The 18,997-nt window shown below is 39.4% G+C and overlaps 1 protein-coding gene across 1 annotated transcript in view; it reads right to left on the bottom strand.

The window, feature by feature from the left end:
* Window positions 1-1,094: 1,094 nt before the first annotated feature.
* slx4ip (SLX4 interacting protein) overlaps window positions 1,095-18,997 on the bottom strand; it is a 99,713-nt gene continuing 81,810 nt past the window's right edge. The window contains 3 exon segments of the mRNA XM_072581502.1: window positions 1,095-1,510; window positions 1,512-2,337; window positions 7,138-7,244. Coding sequence (XP_072437603.1) covers window positions 1,469-1,510; window positions 1,512-2,337; window positions 7,138-7,244 — 975 coding nt within the window. The 3' untranslated portion in view covers window positions 1,095-1,468.

The raw sequence follows: 18,997 nt of genomic DNA, 5'->3' as shown, positions 1-18,997 counted from the left end.
AACTCTTGAACTCTTAAAATCCACATCTCACTCCTCCTTAAAATCTCTTGGCCAAGCATTTGATTATTTGTTCTAATATTTTCTTGTGGTTGACAGTATTCCCCCCTCAATTAAAGGAAAGATGCCAAACAGACTAAAAAGTCCTCTTTGTGCACTGATGCTTAAATGGCATCATTGGATTTTAAAGGTTTAAAGTTTATTGTTTCTGAAACAATACTGAACATTAAACTTACTGTTTCTAAGCATTTCAGAGATGCCTGCAGAAAAGATTTGCCTTTTGAAAAAATTACATTATTACTGAAAGCCAGTGAAAGATGAAACATAGTCAAAAATATAGATAAGAAAAACTTGCCTATTCCTATTTATAAATATGCTACATCAAAAAGGATGATCATCAGAGTTACAGTTCCATCTGTCCCCTCAGCCAGAGTTGACTTTTCAGCTACCTCTTATCTGTAAGTAAGAGAACTGGGAGGCTATTCCGGACATATTGCACACTACCATATTAGCATCGATGCAAGAGGATGAATTCTTAGTCTATTTGGCACTTGTTCTATCATTGAGGAGGGATGCTGTCAACATTAGCATTTACTGTGTTTAGACATCAAGTACTATGGCAAGAATCCAACTATATCGGGAAACTCCAATGTGATTAACCAGTAAAGCTCAAATTGGTGACAAAAGTAATTATTTTGGTGACAAAGTGACAGGAAATCACCTTAATGAACCTCAAGGCCAAAGCTAATCAACATTCCCACATTTACTAGTGATAGCTACTTGATTCATGAAGCTAGATCTCTGTTTGAAATGAATAAATCATCACAATGTGTGCGTAACAGTAATTAGCAAGTGGAAATCTAGATCATACAGGCAAATATTTCCTCATGTCACTGTAGTATTAAACAATTAGTGATATCTAAAGTGACAGGCTATTTTAAATAGTGAATGCTGTAATGTCACTGAGCCCATCCTGACTTTTCATTTTATCAAATCACCATCAGACTAGAAAACCAAAATGAGCTGGTAGCCACTTGAGTCTGAAATTTATGTAAAGTGAAAACTGAACAATAGCACGAAGTGTTACAGATCTACTTAACTTTATTATGAAATACAAGGAGGAAACAGCTTAAGAATTGAACTTATATGAAGATCACTAAGACAGGAAATAGTCATTTTAAGATAATTTACAAATGGATTCTGATCAATATTTTAAGTTAAATCATTAATGGGATTAACACCAAATTACAAAGGACCAGAAGTGCGAAGAAACTGAGCTTTCAAGTTGCCAGTCAAGGTTATAAAGAGAGAAATGTATTAAAATTAAAAGACAAGTTATCCATTTGTAATGAATTTAATATTAAATGACAAGTCTGAGCCCAGAATATGCAAAGCCACTGGCATCTTAATTATTTTAAAAGTGATGTGTTTTTATAAAATGACCTCATTTATCCAAACACTCCAATGGCAATTAATGACTGTCACATGACAACTTAATTCCTGGCAGTTCCAGACTTTTTAGGCTTTCGAAGTCTAGATTTTCTTGGCACATTTTCCACATCAGATTCAACTTCTACCGATGCTGTACCTTTTGCTGATTTCACAGATTTCCAGTCAGAAGGACTTGAAGGCGCGTTCTCTGACTTTCTAATCTGTTTGGTTCTCGTTGTTAATCTTCTCTTTTTATGTTTATCCGTGAAGCAAAAGTCTTGGGGAGAATTGCCTAATGAAAACAATGGCTCACCTCCAATTTCTTTTGAGGGGTCAAGCCTGTTGGGTTTACCTTTGACTGACCTTTTACGATTCGAATTATGATTTAAAAGCTTTTTTCTCACAGGTGGTTTTCCTAAAGACTCGAGAGAATTCACTTCCATTGTAATCTCACAGAGGTTTGCTGAAGTCTCTGTTAAAACAATCTTCTTGGCACTATCTGCTTCATTCGAACAGGAGTCTTTCCTTCGCTGCATTGGTATTTTTGTGTTTACTTCACTTTGTTTAGGATCCTGCAGTGCTGACTCATTACCGCCCACTGTGCCTTTCAAACCTGTCTTCAGCTGTTCAATAGATTGAGGTTGTTGTTGGCAGTTCTCTTGAGCTGGCTGTCTCTTGTTAATATATTTTTCCAATTTTATGACAGGAAGTAATAACTTGCTTTGAACTGAGTTCATACAATCTTCTGTTCTTCCAGTATTTATATCCTGAATCTCATGCTTGAAACCTGTAGCAGATTGGGCTACATCCTGCTCATCTTCTGTTACAGTGTGCAATACTTTTGGCAAGCAAGTGTTAGCTTCAGATTTGTTGAAATTTCTGATTTTCGTGTGACAAGACTTTTCAACACTGAAAAACATAGAATTTCCCGTAAGAATTAAGGTATCCATTGTCATCCAGATGGAAAACATTCATTTAATTATTTTATGCTTGCGAAAACTCCCCCGAAACTATCCAAACGTCAATCTTAATTATTTTTGGTGCCCATAATTCAGATGTTCCCAGCTGTGCAAACTAATACTTATTTCACATAAATTTTATATTAAGTACAAAAGCAAAAGCAGGAAGTACATTTTGTGGGGTTAACAAGCGAAAGCTTGTTTTTGAAATGAACCAAAAAAAAATCCTTCTATTAAAAATACTTCTTTAAACAGAAAACATATTTAAAAAAAACGCTTTGAGTCTTTATTTGTGGCCATAATTGGAAATTCCAATATTTTAGTACTCTGAATACTTAATATGAAGCAGCAGAATGTTATGTTCCTGTATAGACATTCTTAAGGCTGATTCTGGTAAAGATAAAAGACTTCAAAATTTAACTTGCTCAAGATCTCAAAAATGTGGTGTGGAACAAGCTTATTCCCGGTCTCAGGAATTTCAGTTGAGTCTACTAGCAATTGACAAAGTTCTCACCTACAGTTTCACCTGCTTGTGGTGCTGCAGCCTGGGATTCTATCAATAGCAATACAAGAAAAAGCCTTTAGCATTGAAAATGTCCCAAGGCAATTCACAAAGTAGTAACAGAACATGGAGTTGGGAGAGAAATTAGGGACAATAATTAATGGCTTAGAAGAAAAGTTAAGCTTTCTGAAAGACAGAAGAGCCTAGCAAATGAAAGCTCTTAGGCCAGAGAGGTGGGGTGTGTGGGGCAGGGGGATCTGACAGCCAGGGTCGGAAGACTTAAGAATGCACGAGGGAGAGTAAATTTGGAGAGGCTTGCAGTGGTATGGTAGCAGAAGACCAAGAAAGAACTTGAGGACAAGGACGACAATTTTAAGTTTAATGTTTTGGAGCTCGAGAACTATGGTAGAGCTATAAATAGGAATGTAGCATAGTCTAGTGTAGAGTAGAATGTTTACAAATGTAAATGAAAGGAACCATAAAAGAGAACACTGGAGTGATTGATTCTGGAGATACCAATATAACACACAATGGTTTCAATATTACAGGGGATAAGATCAAGACAGAGGGAACCAAACATGCACTAGTGAAAGTAAATAGTGGTGATGACATAAAGAATATGGGATTTGAAGCTCAGGTTCCAACAGCAGGTAAAGGAAACGCATAGTCTTACTGAACCAAAATGAACAAAGTCATGTAAGAACTAAAAGTATTGATGCAGCAGTTGGCCATCTGACCCAATGAGCCCTGCCCACCATTTGATCAGATCAGACCCCAATCCCACCATTCCACAGTGCTCGACTCCCCTGTATATCAAAAATCTGTCTAATTCAAATTTTGAATATTTCAATGGCTCAGCCTTCACTGAGGCTCCACTACTCTGAGAGAAACGTGTTGCAAGAAACTAACAACCTTCAGAATGGAAATTTCCCCTCACCTCTGTCTTAAATGGAAAACCCCTTATGTTTAAACTGTGCCCTCTCATCCTAGATTCTCCCAGAAGGGGAATTATCTTCTCAGCATTTACTATGCCATCTCCCCTTGAAACTGATATCTTTCAATAAGATTATCTTTTATTCTTTTAGGCTCCAACTGAAATGTACAGCAAATCATGGTTCAGTCTTTTTGTTGTTATACTGAAGGAAGTCATGACTCATCCAAGACTAGATTTAGAATGTGAAGCCTAATAACACAGATGTGATCACAAGATTGAGTGAACCATTTGAGGGTATAGTTAACTCCACACTTGTGGATAGCATCACCACATGACAGCATATAAAGGAAAGGCCAAGAAAATTCTTCAGGGATTCCTGAGGTATCACTGCAAAGGAAGACAGAAAAAGAATTGCAAGATTGAGGAAGAGAAAGGAAATCACATGACAGTCAATGTCAGAGTGGACGTCATTCATAGAAGTCGGTTTGGAATGTGGATTTCTTTTAAGGGGGAAGTGACAATCATTTTAAAAGAGGGGAGAGATGCTCAGCAATTTTATACTAGCTTTCAGTATCATAGTCTAGACTATTGAAGACACCAACTTATTTTTAGGCTGTAGGAAACCAGAAACTTGCTCAACAATATACCAGCAGTTTGTCTAAATTAGTTAGTTCCCAATAACTAGCTGTTCAATTTAGAACTTTGGCCCACGATGTTGTTAAGATCGACCTAACCTACACACCCAACCATTTACTGCCATCCATGTGCTTGTCCAGCAGTCACTTAAATGTCCCTAATATCTCTGACTCTACTACCATCGCTGGCAGTGCATTCCACGCACCCATTAGGAACCTTCCTCTTAATCACCTTAAAATTACGAACCCTTGTGACAGCCATTTCTGCCCTGGGAAAAGGTCTCTGGCTATCTACTCTATCTATGCCTCTCAATACCTTGTACATCTCTATCAAGTCACCTCTCTTCCTTCTCTCCAGTGTGAAAAGCCCTAGCTCTCATTCAATCTCTCTTCATAAGACAAGCCCTCCAATCCAGGCAACATTCTGGTAAATCTCCTCTGCACCCTCTCTACAGCATCTACAACCTTTCCATAATGAGACAACCAGAACTGGACACAATATTCCAAGTCTGGTCTAACCAGTTTTGAGAAGATTTGTAGCTCAGGTTGAGGTTTTGGTTGTAGGTTTGCTTGCTGAGCTGGAAGGTTCATTTCTAACCAGGGTTTTATACAGCTGCAGCAAAACCTCGCAGCTCTTAAACTCAAATTCCCCTGTTAATGAAAGCCAAAACACCATATGCCTTCTTAACAACCCTATCAACTTGGGTGACACAATTTTGAGGGATCTATATATGTAGACCCCAAGATCCTGCTGTTCTTCCACACTGCCAAGAATCCTGTCTCTAAAGCTGTATTCAACATTCAAATTCAATCTTCCAAAATGAATCACTACGCATTTATCCAGGTTGAACTCCATCTGGCACTGCTCAGCCCAGCTCTGCATCCTGTCAACATCTTGTTGTAGCCTGCAACAGCCCTCGACACTATCTACAATACCATCGGCCTTTGTGTCATCAGCAAACTTACTAACCCACCCTTCCACTTCTTCATCCAAGTCATTTATAAAAACTACAAAGAGCAGAGATCCAAGAATAGATCTCTGCAGGACACCATGGTCAATGAGCTCCAGGTGAAATACTGTTCAACTGCTACCAGTCACTGTCATCTTTCGGCTAGCCAATTCTGTACCCAAACAGCCATATTTTCCTGTATCCCATACCTCCCAACTTTCTGAATGAGCCCTCGTGACAGCCATTTCTATTGAGCCCAATGTACTATTGATTGGGCTACTGCTAGCTCTAACTACAATCTGTTATTACACCTCTTAAAATAATCAACAAGAAAAAGGACGCTTGGGTTTTGGTCTGCAAGTTATTAATAGCTGAGTTGGTAAATGAATACTTTGCAGAATTTATTATCACATTATAGAATTAACTTTTCGTCAAATTGATGGCCATTGCAGAAGAGGATCGTTACAAATTTAGCGCTCTGCTGAAGACATTCTTCTGGGTGGACAGTCCTATTGATTGTCTATGAGTCACATAAAAGGTCTTCCTTCTTTTGGCACCTATCCTCATACCCTAATCTTTCTGAAGATCGAGAAACTTGGCAAAACTAGGCCAGAAATGTATTGTCAAGCAGTTTTCTAGAACACATGCCAGTATCAAATGTAACAAAGCATCACTTGCTCCAAATAACTGTCAGCTGTGAGAGTAAGATTAACATGAAAGATTCCATCCAAGTTGGTGGGCTGATGCATTGTAGATCAGATGAGGGAGGAGGGACCTTCATGGCTCTTTTCTTTAGATAACCTGTTTGGTTAGTGGACTTCATCAACTGAACTCTCAAAAAGAGTCTTTGTTCTTCTTATTCTGTAAGAATTTGAGGCTCGATTCCTGGCCACACCCCTTGTCTGGGAGTTGGCCTGAACAGCAACTAATCAAACCTGCTACGAAATCGCTTCTTTTGATTTGTGCAAACCTCAACAGGTCATTTTAAAGCATTACAGTGCTGAAATTTGATGGCAGTACCTCATTTATTGACTTCCTGATAATACATAATCATCAGGGAAAAAAAAAATTATGGTCTGGTTAATGAATATTTAAATTTAATTTCTCTCCCAGGTTCAGATCGGAGGATTTCTAACCTTGAACAGGTATGCTAAATCAACATTTTGGCATCAAACATGACTGTATCCTTTTCATTAGCCAAATATATTCAAAAATCCCAAAAAAGTCACAGAATAATCACTGGTCTAATTCAATCTGGATGAGGTGACGATGTCTTTACCATTAGGTTTCATAGTTTTCTCACTGACAACTGGAATTACAGCCTTTTAAAGATAGCAGCCTATAATGTATGGCAGTCACTAGTACAAATGGAAGATGTATGAATTTGGATGGTGCTGGGATTATAGCTTCCTCTGGGATAATCTGGGAAGCAAGATGTCAGCATTACAACTGTGATTCTTCATGGTTTCTAAATTACCACATGGATTAGGAAGGCGGCTAGAGGCTTGAAAGGAATTTCTTCCCATGGAAGAGAATACATCAACTACTAATATTTCAAAGCACGTTGTACAGTTGTAATCAAAGTGAGCATTACCAGTGACTGCCAGCACAACATATTTCAAATTTAATCTGTGAAACTGGCATATTTACTTATTATTTTGTGACAACACACTTGATGCTTTATAGTCAGGGCGCAAAGTTTTCAGTTTAATTAGGTGGTGATACATACATGTGTTTCAAGGCTTCTTTCTTCTTCTGTATTGAAATAGAGACATCGCAAAGTTCTTTCATTTCTGAACCACCAGTGAAGTATTCGGAGGTTCCATTCTCAATACCCTATTAAAGAAATGCAGAATCTCATTAAAAAAAGTATACATACCTGCACAAAAACTTGCTTATTCTATATCATTCTTTTTTGCATTCATTGGGTAGAGGGATATTATCACTAACTGGGAAATAAAACATTTTCTGTTTAGGTCACCCATTGTGAACATCAAGTGCTCCTGGGTACAGTGTAGCTTGGGTTCATAAAAATCACATTTTGCAGCTTGCATTTTAAGAGAACTGGAATCATCAAACATGATTGCAAAATTGTGCCTTTTTAAGACAGTAGAAACAAAAACTTAATAGCTCCTGCAACATTGTTTTCATCTATCCAGAATGTTCATGTAATGACTTTAACATGGATTATTTAATCCATCAAACTTTTTTTTGCATTTTACCTTGTATGGTGGTTATAAACCTAAACTTGAGAGCTGAGATCAGGTTTAAGCATCAGCTGTAATGCACCAGCTGTACTGTATTGAATCTGCTTTATTTGGCTGGATGCCACACCGCAGCTCCAGCTGATATAGTACAATAATGCAGCTGATCCTAAAGTTCACTTTTATATTATTTGAAAAGACACAGGTTAACAAGCAAGTTTACTGTAACAGTAGATTTTTAAAAAACATTCTATTCAGGTATCTTTGAAGACAAAATAGTGTATTTCAACAGTAATTATTGCTTTCACTTTCAACACATTCTTAAACTGTTAGTCTCAATTGTACAGTGTTTGCGTAAACATTGTATGCTAAATCATTAGATGTATGCAGAACAAAGTCAGGCATGTCCATTCTGTTTCAATCGCTATCACAAAAGAGCATCCCATGCATCAGTATAACAATTGTAATTTCTGACACCAGACATGCTGCATAAACTTTCCAAATGAGACTATTCATTCAGTGCCTATTAGCATCAAATTAAAAGATTTGTGCTGCTGATCCATGTCTCCTCTGAAGTGGATTGAAATTGCGCATACTCCATTAATGCAGGATCCTTTTTGCTCGATGGAGGAGCCCTTGATTCGATTATTGCGTGTGGTAATGGCCCTGACCAGTGTAATAACATGTCTCTCAGGCCCAAAAGGAACAACACAGAAATAATGCATATCTCACCACAATGTTGTCAGGTACCAATGTGCCTCCAGAGAAGGGCGTATCTGTATTTAATTATTGACAGCACTTCTGAAATAATGCAAAGGTGAAGGCAGCTCTTAAGACTTGCAAAGGCATAAACAATATCACAAACGCACAGTGATGCATGACTTAATTTCTTAATGTGTAACAAAATCAGTAAAACACAAGAGAAGTTCACTGTTTGTATGTCATATAATGGGTCATTGATTGTTGAAACATAACATATTACACTATATTGTTTGTCATACTATTCAAACTTGTATATTTCTATGTAAGATATCATAAATCGTCCAAAAGTGTAACTATACTAATGTAAAACAGGTTTATCAAACTGACCCCACATTAATTCCCAAGTTCTCCTTTACTGGATTGGTCTTTCAAACTTTCAAAACACATTTCTCATTTAGTGAGTGAAAATGCCATTTCTGATACTATTACAGATTAAAGACATGCACAGCATGCTTACTCACTCACAGTAATCCCAAATTTAACATTAAATGTAAAACTTGTGACAGGTTATTTTGCCTCACTGTACATTTGTTACAGTGTTTGTGCCGAGGCAATGCTGAGAGAGTTAACAAACACAAGTTCTTAAAACAATGATCACAGTCTGGGTAGGTCATAAGTGAGTGTTTCTCTCTTCCCCCATTCCCCAGAGTAGCTCTAAATCAAAACAAAACATGAAACGAACACACAAAATAGATGCAGAATTGTTCAATTATAAGACTCAAGTATGAGTCAGCCCTTGATACTGAAAGACACTGTGGGAACTGCTGAAAATTCTACTGAAAGAATTATGTAAACTCCCTCAGGCTGGAAATAAGCCACAAAGGGAAGCTGTTGTAAGGAAAGCCAAAGGACATGACACAGAATGTAAGTCCAAGCAATCACTGAGCTAATACGGATGTATTTCTTGTGATTTTCCTCTATGCTCTCAAACTTAATCAGTCTCCATTTAGGATAGAGGTGTTGTAAATGAAGCCAGAATTTTGTAAGTAATTCAACTAGAACACTACAACTCTTTTAGAAACATTTGTAATAGCAAACTAAGTCTGATGCAGCAATCCTTCCTCAAAGCATCAATTAAGCAGCTTTTAGAAAACAAAAAACGGGGATACAAAGATAGCTCCAGAAGTTTGTGATCAAAAGGAATGCATTGTTGTGCTTAAAATATCCTTTTTTTTTAAACTTCCGACGATAAAAATGTCACAATCTGTGTTTAATATTAGATCCTGTGATGAGGTGGTCACAGGCTATTTTTAGACCAGATGATTGCCCATCACAGTAACCTCTATTTAATACAAGAGACATTTTGTATGCATTTTGAATGTAGTTTCCAGTCCATCTAAATCTATAGCTAAACCAGCTGAAAAATGGCAACAACTGCTTTAAAATATATTTCTACAGAACTTAAAGACTTTAGCACAATAATTAAAGACATGCAATGCATTAGTACATGAGTGCAATCTGGCCTTTTGGATAACACTAACATCCTTGATTTGTTTTGATTTGTCATTGTCATTTGTACTGAGATGCAGTGAAAAGTACTGTATTGTGTGCTCTCCAGACAAATCATGCATTACACAAGTAAATGAGGATAATACTAACAATAATAACAAACCATTTTATTTCTTGCAAACACGTGTATACATCAACATTTGTTAAAATTAAAATTTATTTGGGTAGCTTTAAACACATGGTTACTAAGACCAAGGAGAAAATTCAACCTACAAAATTCACTGGCAGTTTCTCAGCCAAAATCAGCAATGTTTGAGTTCACCACATAACACAAACCACAAGCAGCACTATAAACTAAGAGTTCACATATGCATGTGCTCTCAGAGCTTAAAGTGTATGATATTCTGCTGATGTGATGGACCTATGGCAGCATTGAAAGTATTGGTACATTTTCCACATCTTCCATGGCATCATTTGATCTTGTGAGTAGATAATTTGCACCTTAGAACATAGAACATATCAGCGCAGTACAGGCCCTTCAGCCCTCGATGTTGCACCGACCTGTGGAACCAATCTGAAGCCCATCTAACCTACACTATTCCATTCTCATCCATGCACCTATCCAATGACCATTTAAATGTCCTTAAAGTTGGTGAGTCTACTACTGTTGCAAGCAGTGCGTTTCATGTCCCTACTACTCTTGAGTAAAGAAACTACCTCTGACATCTGTCCTATATCTATCACCCCTCAAATTAAAGCTATGTCCCCTTGTGCTAGCCATTGCCATCTTTGGTTGTCAACTTTGTGTTAAACATCATCTGGTGTAACTCAGAAGTCTCACTTTAGTAAGGCAGTCTTAGCTTCATTTGATGCGAAAGATAGCTAGCTCAGAAATATCAGAATTTGCTGACAAATTTTTATCTGGGCCGTGCTCTCTACCAGGTGAGTGTTTTGGTTTGTTCTCATCCCTTCGAACAGTCAGTTTCCAGAGGGTTCTGCTGTCAGTGACTGTGTTGCAGTTTATGTGCTGATGTTTGCACCTTCAATTCTTGTTTGCTGGTGATTTTGAAAGGTAGGTGTGGACATCCAGCAGGTCATGACTCAATGGCCAGTTCACTGTATGGAAGGTCTTTGGGTTTATGGCTTTACTCATCCAATGAACACAGCCTAGCCATTGCATGTCATCAATTTTTAAAAAAATGCACGCTGACTAAATTTAGAGTCCACAACTCTCAGGTTGATGATCTTGTCCTGCAAAGACATGCTGAGGACATGTCTCAGATAGCAAAGGTCGAAACCATTGAGCCTCAGTCCCTGATCCTGCCTACTATATGTTACCCAGATTTCCCTTCCATTAAGGAGTGATTGGTAGCTTCACAATCTGGTTTTCTTCATCAGGTTGTTGTTACACCCTGCTGTAAAATAAAAAAAAACATTTTCAACCCTGCTACAATCCATGATTGACAGTTTAGATCCCAATATTGTTGCAGTATAGGTTCAAGAAATTAATCCTGATGTATTTCCCACTGGGCCTATAGGGAAAAGGCACTTTCTGCCCCTCCAAAATTCTAATATCTATTCATAAAACTATGGACTGGCCATTAGCTTTGGAAGGTTAGAAAACTAATAATGTTCCTTTAAACTGGAAATGCACTGTATAATGTACAAAGGTAGAAAACTGCCTAATCTGTAACTGATAATACACAGTAAAATAGAAAATATGCTGCATTAACAAGAAATAGACAGGCCTTAGGTACAATATTTAATATTCATACGAGCAAGCCAAGGTGTGTCACTGCCATAATCTGTAAGTTTCAGAGTTGACACAGCAAATAGACAATATTTAATTAAGTAATTGTAATTATTGAAATATGCAATGCAAATATGGGCACCTACAGCAATGTATGTTATTACATTGTAATTGTTAAAAATGTTAAAAGAGGACCTTCAATAAGCATTGCTTGTTGTTTTCAGAAATCTGTTTCGCTGTGTTCTAGATTCTCCACGCAGGGCAAGCAACATCTTAGTGTCTTACCTTATAAAACACCGATGACTTCAATTAACACATCAGTCAAGGAGTATTATTTTGTTTCAACCCCCTCAAAAGGTCTTTGCAATACTAACAGACATTGTGGCTACTTAAATAGCACTCAGTGTCCAGCACTGGTTATTTTTCCAAATGTGAAACACAATAGAGTGAGAATTGGATAAGGCTGAACACAGATTTAGAAGTCATTAACCTGCTCATGGTGCATGCAGAATGCCACATTTGTGCCGCTTGAGAATTTCAGTGAGCAAACTGCGCTACCCATGCTGTTCACGGCTGCATGCATTGACAGACAGTTCAGTGCCGTGATTGGTTAGTGTTACTTAGAAGGTAACCCACATCTCTTAAAACAGAAGGTATGTGGTTTGTTGTCCAAAGTGGTGTCAAAATGTTTATTTGAAGCTTTTGAAATTTTCTTTTTAAGAAAAGGCAGATCAACTCACACAACACCATACATCAAGATTTTCTAATAATGGTCTGGAGGTCTTCATGCAAAACACCGAGAGACATTCTGCACATGCAGCAGTGAGATGAACTAATTAAACTGGCTGAATTTACAAGATTCCCCATGGGAGACCAGTTAGCAAGGTTAGATCTCAGAATACAGGGAGAACTAGCCATTTGGATATAGAACTGGCTCAAAGGTAGAAGACAGAGAGTGGCGGTGGAGGGTTGTTTTTCAGACTGGAGGCCTGAGACCAGTGGAGTGCCACAAGGATCAGTGCTGAGTCCACGACTTTTCGTCATTTATAGAAATGATTTGGATGTGAACATTACACCTGCCAATTTGACCAAAACTTACAAACTGGTGAAACCATCTGTGATGGAACTTACTTACCACCTTGGAATAACATGCTCAATTCACTGATGCCCACCTTCTACCTTGGTACCCCATACAGAGCTACTTTCCTGAGCAAGATCAATCAGCCACCCTTTGGATCAAGGAATGGGAAGTTCAGGAAGTCACTAACAAACGTGTGACAACCTTCATCTGTCCAATCGCAGGGTTTGAACTAACACGGCATAACTGGCTCTTGCTGAACAGGTTCAAGCCAGGACAAGGACCCTGGGCAGCCAATCTACACCACTGGGGCTTTGGTACAAATCCTCTACATCCTTATGCAGAAACACAACACATTGCCAAAGACTTGTGCCCTTTAGAGATTAATCATCTTATGTTCAGTAAGTGAGGAAGCTATTGCTTGGATTTGGGGGATTTACGTACACTAAATAAAAATAAGCAATAGAGATCAGAGTGTAGCTCCAAGAACATGGAGGCAATGCATAAAGAAATTTACCAATCCAAGATGAGTTATCAAGGTTAACCATCTTCAAATGCCACGTTGTACCAATTGCAACAGTAGCCTCACCCATGGTTCAATTCATTTGTTTATCCTAAGCACACACCCACAAGTCGTATACACATGCTACGGTGTAGCCATTGGAGGGATCAATACGCAGGCTACTTGCATACTTAATCCTCTTTCTCTCTACCCACCTCTGTTTCATTCACTAATTTTTTCTCCCTCTAGAGTGCAGATAAGCACACAATTCTTATTTTCTTTCCTCACTTCACGAGGCACCACACCTCGCTTTTTCATTTCAAATACCCAAGAGCTGGAATCTGCCGAGTCAGAGAATGAAGATGAGGAGATGCTGTAGTTCTATAGCACACTCACAACCACTGGGACAACATTATTTCAGAGGCTGAGAAAGATCTGCATGTGATGAGGTGCCAGCCACAAATGCATAGCTGCCACGACAGAGAGAAAGAATGGCATGTGCCAGGTTAAGGGGCGGGGGGGGGGAGAGGTGGGAGAGGTGAGTCACATAAGGGCATTGATGGTTTAGACTATAGAAGGCTGATATGTGTACATAAGCAAATGCTTTCTGGAAAACTTAACAGAAAATCTGCAAGTGCAACAGTGAAAGATGTCCAGCAGGTACAGGACTTTGAGCAAATTTGGAGTCTAATTTTTGGATACATGGTCACTTCCATAAGCTCCCTAGTAGAACCTACCATGATTCAGTACTTGATGGCTAATCAATGCTTCTGCTGAAGCACAAACAGATTTTGTGCTTCAAAGGTCTGAGGGCTCCAGTGGGATCTCAAACTATCGTCAACGAAAATCAGTCTACATCCTTGATGGCTCAGAATGCGGCTCTTTGAAAGGGGTTCCAGGATTTCATAGCCACTCGTTAATCTGTCCTCCAATACATCAACACGAATGCTAAGGCACAGCTCTGAGAAAATGGAACTAGATGGCTTCTCTCAGGATGCCAGAATTCCTGCTCCCACTCCTATCACTCTGAAAATGCCCTTGCTGCTGTATGTTAGTCAGCCAGCCAGCCCAGACATCTGCAGCCCAGGTCCAGGTGGTACAGTTTGAAGTTGGGCCCTCAAGTGCCAGAGCTGTTTGAGGTCATCCTCCAAGGCCAACCGCAGTCTCCTCAATTAAAGGGCAGAATACGTCACCCATGCTACAATTACTGGAGAAAAAACTCTTAGGAACACCAGAACAGACAAAGGCACACAGAAGACAGAAACAAGGGGAACGAACATGGGTGATTAGTGCAATTCTAGTTTAATGCATTGTTAAGGTGTGTATAGATAAATTGGACTAACTGCACGGTCTCATTTTTAATTTATTTTTATGTTGGCAACAAAAAGAAGTTAAGTTACTCTATGTAAAAGTAAGGAGTGTGAGAACACACAACAGTACAGCCCAAGATGTTGCACCAAATATGACGCCAAATGAAACTAATCCATTCTGCCTGCTCTTGGTCCATATCCTTCCACTCCTGGTATATTCATGTTGGCACTATAATTAGTGACATATAAACTTTGCACTATACACATTGAGTATATGTGACGATAAAGGCTATTCTGTTCTGTTTACCTCGATTATCCGGCACTCAATTATCCGTATTTCAAATTGTCCGGACACAATCACAAGGTCCCGATGCTTGGCTAGACTGTGTTATCTGACATTCGATTATCCGAACAAAATACTCCCCACTCGTGTCATTCGGATAATCGAGGTTCCTCTAAACTTACCAAAAAGGCCCTTAAATTCCCTTACCGTGTCTGCCTCCACCGCCAACCCTGAAGAAGGGTAACACCCGAAATGTTGACTTCTCCACCCCCGATGCTGCCTGGTTTGTCTCCTGCTTGTCTACCTTGGATTCCAGTATCTGCAGTATTTTTGTCTCCATCACCACCACCTCTGGCAGCGCATTCCGGACTCTGACCACTCTCTGTGTAAAACACCTGCCCCTCACATCTCCTTTGAACTTCTCCCCTCCCACCTGAAATGCATGCCTCCTGGTGTTAGACACTTCAATTCTGGGAAAAAGGTTCTGACCGCCAACCCTATCCCTGCATTTAATAATTTAAGGATCTTCTATCAAGTCTCCCCTCAGCCTCCACTACTCCAGAGAAAACAACCTGAGTTTCTAGCCTCTCCTTATAGCTCGTATCCTCCAATCAAGGCAGCATCTTGGTAAACCTCTTCTGCACTCTCTGCAAAGCCTCCACATCCTTCCTGTAATTTAACATGACATCCTGACTCTTGTACTCAATTTTGAGAATATGTGGTGCTGGAAAAGCACAGCAGGTCATGCAGCACCCGAGGGGGAGAATCGATGGTTTGGGCAGGAGCCCTTCATCAGGAATGAGGCTGGGAGCCTCAGGGGTGGAGAGATAAATAGGAGGTGGTGGGACGGGGGAGAAGGTAGCTGAGAGGGCAATAATTGGATGGAAGTAGGTGCGAAGATGATAGGTTGGAGAGGAGGGTGGAGCGGATAGGTGGGAAGGAAGATTAACAGGTGAGACAGGTCAAGGGGACGGTGCTGAGCGGGAAGGTTGGAACTGGGGCAAAGTGGGAGGAGGGGAAATGAGGAAAGTGGTGAAGTCCACATTGTCGCCCTGGGGTTATAGGGTCCTGAGGTGGAAGATGAAGCATCACATTGATGCCCTGGGGTTGAAGGATCCCAAGGCAGAAGATGAGGAGTCACATTGATGCCCTGGGGTTATAGGGTCACAAGGCAGAAGATGTAGCCTCCCCCTACCTTACCACAGTTCTAAACTTCCAGTTCAGCACTGTACCGATGACCTGTTCCACTTGTCAATCTTCCTTCCCACCCATCTGCTCCACCCTCCACTCCGAACTATCACCTTCACCCCCACCTCCATCCACCTATTGCCCTCTCAGCTACCTTCTCCACAGCCCCACCCACCTCCCATTTATCTCTCCACCCCCAAAGCTCCCAGCCTCATTCCTGATGAAGGGCTCCTGCCCAAAACGTTGATTCTCCTGCTTCTTGGATGCTGCATGACATGGTGTGCTTTTCCAGCGCCACATACTCTCTACTCTGATCTCCAGCATCTGCAGTCCTCACTTTTTCTTGAACTCAATTTGCCAACCAATGAAGGCAAGCATGCCTTATGCCTTCTGTACCATCATATTTACTTGTATGGCCATTTTCAGGGAGCTATGGACTTGAACCCCAAGATCCTTCTGTACATCACTGGTGTTCAGAATCCTGCCATTTCCTTAACATTTGATCTCCCAACGCACAATACCTCACACTTACCCAGATTAAACTCCATCTGCCATTTTTCTGACTATATCTGCAACTGATCCATATTCTACTGTATCCTTTGACAACCTTCTACATTATCCACAACTCTATCAATTTTTGTATCATCTGCAAACTTACTAACTCACCCATCTACATTTTCATCCAAGTCACTTATATGTATTACCACTTTACCAAAATGGCATTCAACACACTTCCACATAATATATACATATGTATGAAGAAGGAAAGCAAGATCAGAAATAGTACTGATAATCTTTGGTACATTATTTCTGATTACATACACACAAAAAAAGATAACCAAGTGGAAATAAAATGCACTAAGATTTGCAGTAAAGTTGGTGGAGTCCAACACTACTGCTTAGAATTGCTCCTGCCTGATGTCACAGTATGCCATGCTATGTTTACCTTGCACCATCTTCACATATCCACTAGGCTCAGTCCACACTATGACAAGTGCACCTCTTTCTGCAGCCCTTCACTTTGCCCTCTCGTAGGGATTTCTGCAGCTTCCAACTCTGATCAAAAGGATGACATTTTCTATCTTTCTCTTTGCCTCTTTTTAAAGCTTTTTTACTCTTACAATTGCAATTACTTGGCTTGTATATGGAATTTTTAATATATATCTTCATACCCATATTTCAAATTTTTATTGTTCTTGCACAAGGACAACTGCATTATTCTACTGCTGTAAGTGATTATGTAAGCTCCATATGATCACAATGCATTTAGAGGAGAAACCAGGAAAGCAAATATAGCGTGCTGTTACAGTCTGACTAGTTTCGGAATCAGCAAAGCTCATATGTTTCTTTTGATCCTTAAGGTTGATAAGGTTCGTAGTGGACAAAGTTCCCACCATGCTGGATTCCATTATTTGCACTGCTCTCTGCTGGCAGCCACTGCTTAACCACTCTTAATATAATTCCTCCCTATTCCCCCTTACCAACAACCACCTGAGAGAGCCAATGTTAACTTCAGATAGATTTCCACACCCCCACCCCTCCAACCCCCTGCCTCAACAACTTGCTAGCTCAATACAGACAAAGTCCAGTGCTGAATTTGGCTCAGGCCTTGTGCAGGTATACTGATTACTCACTGACATTATCCACAACCAATTTTTGTATCATCTGCAAACTTACTAACTCACCCATCTACGTTTTCATCCAAGTCACTTATATGTATCACCACTTTACCAAAATGGCATTCAACACACTTCCTTATAGGCAGGTACACTGATTACTCACTGACTGTCACCTATTTCAGACTCTAATTCTCCCCCAACCCTATCATCTTCACCAAAAGGGTTTCTGACTGAGCTGTGTACAGGTGAATTAGCCATTTACTGCCTAAGAAGTGTGGTGAGAAATTCCAATTTAGCACATAATTTAGCCCAGCTCCAGAGATACACATTTTCATATAGTGAAATCTTGGTAACAGTAACATCTAGATAAGAAGATTCACAAAGTATAAAAAGCTTCAACACAATCAGTGTAATCAGGATGGGTTTTTAATCAAGGTAGTTTAAACAGATGAAGAATGTCAGGTGAGTATTCTGAAAAATCATAGTTGCCCAGGTAATTAATCTGCAAACCCATTTATTTTTAACAATAGGCTGTCTGATCTTCTGTAGGGTAAAAAAAATTGTTGGAGATGAGAGATAACATAAGGGTTGATAGGAGAGTTAGTCTATTTGGAGTAGTATGGTCACAATGTTATTGAACAAATTTAACTCCCTGTTAACCTTTTTACAAAATGGCTGGCTATAACTACAACTGTTCTTCATGAGGTACCATTTAAAAATGCTCTGACTAAGCTCAGAGTAATAGCAAACACATTTTGGTTTGCTTGTTCAATAAAATATCATCGTGGTTTTGTCTGTTCTCAAAAACATTGGCTTAATCGCGAGTTTTTTTAAAAAAATGGGTTCAAAAGTAAGAAAGGCAACACAGCACTCCAGTTAATAGATCTGATAGCTCTGCTCCTCAAACAGCTACTGACTAAAAAGGCCCTCTGCTAATTACTTCTCCCAAAGAGACATTCAGGACCAACATGACCCAAGATAAACATTTGGATCAAGGAAGAAATCTGCTAAAACATATTCTTGTGGATAGTCTGCAATTAAACATGGTCAAAATACTGGTAAGTGTTCTTTACATAACAAGATCAAGCAAATGAAAATGAATGTCTGGATCACTGTTCACCAAAGCTGTAGATACATAATCAGATATGAATCCAAAAATATTAATGAAAGTTGTCAACAGGTGATAGGTCACAGGTCTTTGATAAATTATCCACCCAGCAATTTCCCAGCTTTGTATAAAGCATTCAAAGAATGTCTGCATGGAGGAAGGAAGACAAATTGTCAGGGGAATAACTCAATGCAGTTCTCACACTGCTACAACTTGGTCATTCAATAGCAGTATTAGTAGAACAAAGGCAAAGTACTGCAGATGCTGGAAATCTGAAATACAAATAGAAAGTGCTGGAGAAAGTATGGCAGCACCTTTGGAAAGAGAAACACAGTT

This window comes from Chiloscyllium punctatum, chromosome 11, assembly GCF_047496795.1.
Source record: "Chiloscyllium punctatum isolate Juve2018m chromosome 11, sChiPun1.3, whole genome shotgun sequence".
NCBI lineage: Eukaryota > Metazoa > Chordata > Chondrichthyes > Orectolobiformes > Hemiscylliidae > Chiloscyllium > Chiloscyllium punctatum.
Note: the sequence above shows the minus strand (reverse complement) of the source record. Positions and strands in the feature narration are given on the sequence as shown.